The following is an 8329-nucleotide window of genomic DNA, read 5'->3' as shown; positions in this document are numbered from 1 at the left end:
TACATGGCTGGAATTACAGGGGTGAGCCACCAAGCCTCATATTCCTCCATTCTAACAAAGATATGTCCTGCTTCTTCACAATACGCTTCCTGCCTTACAGTGACTTTGCAGTCAAACCCAGAAGTCCTGACAATATTCAACAGGACTTTCCATGTTTATGTCTATCTGAAAATAACTGTAAGGTATTCTAACATTCTTCTTGAATTTAAAATGGCAAAAAAGGGAGTATGTAGGAGAGTTTTGAAGAAAAAGCAAAGAGAAATGTTGCAATTTTATTACAATCTCAATATAAAATAAAGACATAATTTTTAAAAATAATCTAGCATCACATTATTTCTTGCTGTTTAGGTTCATTATTACAACTGCAGCTTGAGCAGAGCAACACAAATGGGCATAGAGTTAATTTAACAGATGTTCTCATCTCTCAGCACTTTGGAATTTTGAATCAGTTATAGCACAATGACTTTTGCTTCACATCAGAATATTTAAAGCATTCCCCTTACCTTACCTAACTCCCTGACCTCTTTTGATCCCACTGTTGCTGGTCTTTGCCAAATTCACAAGCAGGCACAGCTTCAGCAGGAGCACATGTAGTGACCTTCGTGAAGAAGTTGTTGAACCTCTTGACTCAACAAACAAAAATGTTGAGACTTTTCTTCATGTCTCCTTAAAGGTGAACACTCCAACTTATCATATTGCGATGAAGTTGCTTTCAAAAGAGACTGTCAGTCACTATGGTCACGCTGTGTGTGGGCTACAGTTGGCTGGAACTTCAGAACACACTGCATAGTGTTCACACTCATTTTAAGTAGGATCTGGTTCTCATTCCATGTTCTCTGGGAATTGATTCTCTCATGTGGCATCCATATAATCTACATATTTCCTCTCTGAAGTTAAGAAAACATTAAATCTCCTTTGTATTTCTTTTCATCCCCCTTGAGACTCCATAGCCTACTGGAGAATAATTTTTTGAGTACTATGATTTTAAGCACCATTTTGCATCATTCCTCTGTACTCACCAAAAGCTGGGGTTATGTCTGCTTGGAAAATTGTCTCTAGTGTCTCTTTCTACAAGAAAGCTATGTACACACAAGGAATCAGGTCTTTGGATGGTATTTAGGAGTGGGGTGAAGGAGGCACTGGGCAATTGAAACCCCAAGGGTTGTTTGGGAAGATGACACCTCAGTTCTATGTTTCTGTGACTGTGTGCGTTTGAATGTTTCCTAGGTCTTTCTTAGCTATATCATTTCTAATGACTATGGAGACAAAAAGAATGAATGTGAATTGCAATTAGTACACAGAAATAATTAGTAAAGAAGATTACACGTGCACAGTTATTTAAAAAGTCATAAATTTGTGATAGAGTTGGGGGACAAAACAGGTATTGGAGGGAGAAAATTAAGAGGTGAAAAAGATGTAAATAACACTCTCCAAAAATTAAAATAAAAAACAACATTCACTCATACTTAAACCCATTTTAGGCACATATCAAAGATGTTCATAAATATGATTATTAAAATGCAGAGTGATATGAAGTTTCCTTGTAAGACCCTGAAGCTATATTGAATACACCTGATATCTGACTTGATCATTCCAATGGGTGACCACAGCTTGGACTACATAGGGAAATCCTGATTTGATTTATTGTTTTAAGGTCCTGTATCACTCATAGAGGAACTATTCATATTCAATATGAAAACTTCGATGATTTTAGACATTTCAGTCATATTTACCAAAAATGTAACTAATGGACTCATAAACCTCTGTAAATTTTGTCTTCCTTTTCTAATTACACATGATACTTTTTCTTTAATACATTAATGTCATTCTGTAAGAAATGGCATTTTCAATGGATTTTCAAGATTTACCAGAAAGCTTTCTCATTCATCGCCTAAATCATACCACACGGGGTCTTAAGCCTTGACAAAAATCCTGAACCTACATGGCATGGTGATGCACATCTTTAATTCCAGTACTGGGGACTGAGAGGCAGGCAGGTTTCTATGAATTCAAGGACAGCCTGGTTTACATAGGGAATTCCGCTCTAGCAAGGGCTGCAAGGTGAGACCTTGTATCAAAAATGAAAGGAAATGAAATTAAATAATATTTGCTCCTTACAACAAATCATCATTACAGTACAGTATCGTCAAATAAACCTCTTCTTGTTTTTATCATCAATCTCAAAGGAAAAGGAAAGTAAAACTCCTTAGGGGGTGGCACTTATGCGTATCTCTGAGTCTCTGGTGAGTGTTGTAAATCATTTCATGATGCTTCTTACAGCAAAATAATGCATACTCTGAAAAATAAATACCTCCTGCACACAGGCACAACAGCAGGATGAACAAGTGGCTCCTGAAACAAACACCAAGAGGACTCACATCCTTTCAATTAGTCACAGAACATTCACTCAACCAGACATCCGTCTAAGAAGAAGAATGCTTCAGCGTGCTACCAACATGTCGAAAACAGGTTAGCTTTCTATTGGACCAGGACTAAGAAGAGACGTAATCTGGCCAGTGCTGCTCTGACTACCAGCTCTTATGGTCCTTATACCACCCTCTAATAACAACAACTCACAGGTCTGCTTTTAATGCTAGCTATTATTAGGAGTTAGAATCTAGAAAATGATAGAACTAAAGGTCTTCACCACCACATCCAATTCACAGATCATAAAGTCCCACTAAAAACAGCAGTTCACAAACCAAAAACAACTATTGCAAATGCTGTAGCAGCATCTCCAGACACTTAATACATGTTCTTTTCACAAAAACTTTGTTTTTAGCTGAAGTATATAAATCTAAAATGCATTTGCCTACTACACACTTCAACAGTAAGTTTCTACACTTTGCTTAAATATTTCTGTTTGTGGCTAAAATGTGAACAATATTTTATTTCCCAATCGGCTACTGTTTCTTCAGAGGGACTGAACATTCATTACTTGAGAAAAAAACTAAATAAGAGTGTGTGTATATGTGTGTGTGTGTATACAAATATATACACATATATATGTATAGTGTTTTTGTGTGTACATAAATGTTAATATATACAGGAACATAAATATAAACATAAGTGAATACATACGTATATATAGATATATAGATATACAGATATATAGATATATGTTCATTTAAGCTGAGTCTGAATATCCCAGGTACTTCCTACTCATTTTAAAATTTAACTGACTTGGCTTAGAATTAAAATTCTCTTCTCTTAGCAGTAAAGACAGCAGGTGATGTGTCACTACTATAGATAAACTGAATACCTTTTGAGAATTATGAACATGAACTTATGTTAAATTAAGAATTAATCCTAGTACACAATATCCAAATGCATTTCATATGGAACACACAGAATTATTGCATCAGCACCATAGATATAGTCTAACTGAATTTTGCACAGTATCTTTAAGATAGATACTTTTCTTCCCATTAGCAAGTGAAAGTCCATGAATTCAAATACTCTTCTGGGAACCACTAGCAGTAAATGGTAATGCCTGTACTTCTCTGTCCACAACACAAGAGAACAAGCAACGTACTTTGTGGTGAGTGAAGTATCTGCTCATATTTCGCTCTCTTTGAATAAAATATTGAATCTGTAAATAGGGAGAGATTTACTGTAAATCACTTTGTTCACTTGAGTGACATAGCCCCATGTGGTTCTAAGACTTAACTCATTGCAAGGTATCTCTTACTACTGTACACGTGACAGTTCAGTGATATGAACTGTCAGACATAATGTTTGGGTCTGGGTCTTTATCCACATCAGTATACAATTGACTTTTTTCTTTCAATAAGACTATTTCATCGCTTGCTGAGGAGAAAGGACATCCTAGAAAGGGTTAAGCTACTATATGTGCATAAATGTGTCTGAGAGTGGTCACATACTTGCCACAGTTCATGTATGAATGTGAATGTAAATGTGAAAGAAGAGCTTCAGGTCTTGGTCCTTTAGCACTTCATATGCCAGACCAACTGTCCCATGAGATGCCAGGGTTCATCTGTCTACCTCCCAGCTGTCCTAAAAACACTGTGGTCTAAACACAAATCTTCCCTATTGGGTGGAAACCACTTTATCCTTGGAGCCCAATCTAAAGTCCTGTTTATTCTTCTTACTGCTGCTACTGATGGATTGTTTTCAAATTTCTAAATGAGGCATCCAGGGCAATGAATGAATACCATCTAGAAAATCATCCAACCCACAACCATATGATCAACTAAAGCAAAATGTGACTTTGCAAATCCCCTCAAAAGAATCCCTAAGAACACTGACTTGTGAAATAATACATGTTTTCAAATGCAGAAACTAAGTTAAGTGTTATCTAATTTGCTTTTGTTTTCTTCTTGACTTTTTAGACAGATATATTGAAGAATAATTGACATCAACTATACCTAAAGTGCATTCAATTTGGTATATTTCAGTATGTGTACTCAAGCATGAACTCATCGGCAGAAAGGTAAGCTTTTTTGCACTGCTACCACTTATCTGTGAGTGTGTGTGTGTGTGTGTGTGTGTGTGTATGTATGTATGTATGTATGTGTGTGTTATATGCCTGCATTCCATCACTATTAATGAAATTAATCTTTCATTTTCTACATTTTCCGAAATGGGATAATTCAAGGTATTCACATTTTATGTCTTTGCCCCCTGGGTATAATTACTTTTGTACTCAGCCTGTATCACAAATATATCAATAGTTTTACCTTTATTTTTAATCAAGTAGTGCTGCATCATGTGCCCACACTATAGTCTATTAGACATGTCTCCTATGCATGAGCAATTCATTTGTTTACATTTTTGATGGATGATTCATAAAATCAAGATATAGGTTTATTTTTATAAGAGAGTGAGTACTTGTATACTTTGCATTTCTACTAACAATGATAAAGACTTTAATTCACTTATTGTCATGTCAAAACTTGTACCAAAATTCCATTATATATGTATACATATATACATATTTATCAATATTTCACTTTTGTTTAATTTATATTTATCTACATGATTATTTGAGCATTTTCTTTTTTACATATTAAAGTTATTTATAACCAAACACAAAGTTCTGTGTTATCAAGAATGATAAAATTTTATAATCATGTTTTAAAATCTTATGTCAAATTTTAAATGTATATTCAATTATAGAAGGGTCTGTGTGTGAGAGGGTATATATGGATGAGCATGCACATGCACGTGCCCAAGTATATGCAGGTTCATATAGAATTCAAAAGATGAACTGAAATTTACCAGAGCGAGAGTTGCAGGTGCTAGTAAACTGCCTGATATCAGTGTAAGGAACCAATCCTCTGTGATATCAGTATGTGCTCTTAAGATATGTACCACCTTTCCTGACCCCAAATTAGAATAATAGTTTTAGAAAGCTAAATTTTACGCTCTAAAAATGAGACTCACAAATAACATAATAGACAACATTCACAACTGTCTTTATATTTTTATTCAGTCATCACATCCATAGAAAACTCTGAGCTCTTCTTACTGATTTCTTAGGCTTCTTTGTAAGTTAAAAAAAATAAGCTATTGACCAAAAGGTGCTCTCCAAATGATTTCTTATAGTTTGATCTTTCCATTCTGCTTATTAATTGATCTAATGGAGGTACCAATGTACACAATGGACAAAGAATGAGTTGTCAGATATGTGTGTGGAAATCAATGAACTACTAGAATAATGTATATCTTGTACATTCTTCTTTGTTGTGATTGATCTTGTAAACTGACCTTGTTTTAAAAAAATCAGACCTAAGGATACAACTTGTAACTAAATTCTAATCTTAAAATTTAGTCTTATCTACAATGAATGTCCACAATATCATAAATGCTTCTCTCCCTCTGCTTCCACTTCTTTGTTAAGCAGCAAACCACTGACAGAGCAGTGTTTCTCTCTTCAGGTTTTTGAAGCCATTATGCCCATTTCTAAATTACTTTCTACTCTATCTTACTTGATTTCATCCTGTTTGGCTTGCCTGCTGCCCTTAATTCTATAAGTGAACAGACAGCTATCTAATGAAGGAGGGAAATGACACATCAAAAATGTGTATTCCTGTGCTTTGTTTCAGAGAGAAGAATATCACACCTCATCTTTAATGCTAATGAATACAGTGGATAATAACAAAAACAAAGTCAAATATCTGGTTTTGTTTGTAAATGACCACAGCTTACTAAGGGACTGAAGAGGCAGAACTTGCTCTCTCATGAAACTCAACATCTTCCATGTATGTGTGCACTTGGAAAAGGACACAAAACCTTGACTAAAGTCCTCTGAGCCACTGAATAATCCCTGAATTGAATGATTGGATAAAGGGCTGAGTATCTTCCAAAGAAAGCCTTTTTTATTATAAAAAATAGTCTATAATATCCTAAGCACATAATTGCTTATTTTGGGTAATTCCAGTGATAGGAACTCATTAACTAAACACGCACACGTGTTCACACACACACACACACACACACACACACACACACACACACACTGCTTAGAACAATGCATAAAGAAAATCACTCAGTAGTGACTGAATTTATCTTTATGGGCATCACTCAAGACCCTCAGTTGCAGATCATCTTTTTTGTGGTCTTCCTCATTGTCTACCTGGTCAATGTGATAGGGAATGTTGGCATGATCATCCTGATCATAACAGACAGTCAGCTTCACACTCCCATGTACTTTTTTCTCTGCAACCTCTCCTTTGTCGACCTGGGCTACTCATCAGCCATTGCTCCCAGGATGCTGGCTGATTGCCTAACAAAGCACAAAGTTATCTCCTTTTCCAGCTGTGCTACCCAATTTGCTTTCTTCGTAGGTTTTGTGGATGCTGAATGCTATGTCCTAGCTGCCATGGCCTATGACCGCTTCGTGGCCATCTGCAGACCTCTCCACTATAGCACTCTCATGTCCAAAAAAGTCTGCTTGGTCCTAATGCTGGGCTCTTACTTGGCTGGCCTGGTGAGTTTAGTGGCCCACACATCTCTCACTTTCAGCCTCAGTTACTGTGCTTCCAATGTCATCAACCATTTCTTCTGTGAAATTCCACCACTCTTGGCTCTCTCTTGCTCAGATACCTACATTAGTGAGATACTGCTCTTTAGTTTGTGTGGATTCATTGAATTCAGCACCATCCTTATCATCTTCATCTCCTATGCTTTTATTCTTATTGCCATCATCAGAATGCGCTCAGCTGAAGGCCGCCTAAAGGCTTTTTCGACCTGTGGGTCTCATCTTACTGGTGTCACCCTTTTTTATGGTACAGTCATGTTCATGTACCTGAGGCCAACATCCAGCTACTCCCTGGACCAAGACAAGTGGGCCTCTGTGTTCTACACAATTATCATTCCTATGCTGAACCCCTTGATCTACAGTTTGAGGAACAAAGATGTGAAAGCGGCTTTCAAAAAACTGATTGGAAAGAAACCTCAATAATTAAAAGGATTAAAATACAATTATCTAAAGGTAAAAAAGTTAGCAGAAGGAAATTGTTAGGATACCAAAAGTGTAAAATCCTTACTGAACATATCTCAAACTTGGAAAAAATTTCTAGAATGTTTGCAATGTAAATCTCATCAAGTTTCATTAGCAACTGTGAGAGGTGGAAATTACCTCATTTTACAGATAATAAAATTAAGGCACTAGCAAATCAACAAGCTTGTCAAAATTAATGGTATATAAGCTGATCCAAGGACCATACTTCCCATCATAAACACTTAGGTTATAAACAACTAGCATTCAATTCTGTGACGGTGAGCTATGTAATCTTCATCAAGTTACCTGATATCTCCCCACTTTACCTTTTAGCATTAAAAACTTAATGTTCGTGAATTCTATACCTTCATGTAATGTGTTTCAATAAAATCACCTCCCCCATTTTCTCTCCTCCCATTCCTCCTATATTTCTTGTTTTATTTTTCCCTCCAAGGTTCACATTCACTTCTTTTAAATCAGTGAGTTTGCTTAGTGATGTTCTATGTGCAGTGATGTATGACCCTCTATTGGAGTATGGCTAGTCTCCGAGGAGCTGCATTCCGAATGAAAACTTACACTTCTTGCCCCCGGCAGCCATTAATTGCTAATAGCTCCTGATTTGGGAGTGAGACTTCATGACCAATTTCCCCTTCTATGCTGGCATTTTCTCTGGCTTAATGTTGTGCAAGTCTTGTATGCACAGTCACAAGCACTGTGAATCCATGTGTGCATCAGTCTTGTCATAGCCAAAAATAGTGTTTCACTATAGAAATCCTCCACCTCTGAGTCCTACAGTCTCTTTCTTTTGTTCTGTGACAATTCCCAAGGCTTGAAGAGAGTGAGTGTTTAGACAATAAGACACTG

General features: G+C 36.4%; 1 protein-coding gene across 1 annotated transcript; it reads left to right on the top strand.

Annotated features, from left to right (window-relative positions):
* Positions 1-6493: 6493 nt before the first annotated feature.
* On the top strand, positions 6494-7426 carry Or5ar1 (olfactory receptor family 5 subfamily AR member 1). Its single transcript, NM_001000295.1, is given in 1 exon segment — positions 6494-7426. A coding segment is annotated over 1 exon segment (933 nt).
* Positions 7427-8329: the final 903 nt, after the last annotated feature.

Source organism: Rattus norvegicus, chromosome 3 (assembly GCF_021556685.1).
Source record: "Rattus norvegicus strain SHRSP/BbbUtx chromosome 3, alternate assembly SHRSP_T2T, whole genome shotgun sequence".
Lineage (NCBI taxonomy): Eukaryota > Metazoa > Chordata > Mammalia > Rodentia > Muridae > Rattus > Rattus norvegicus.
This window is presented reverse-complemented; position numbering and strand designations above follow the sequence as displayed.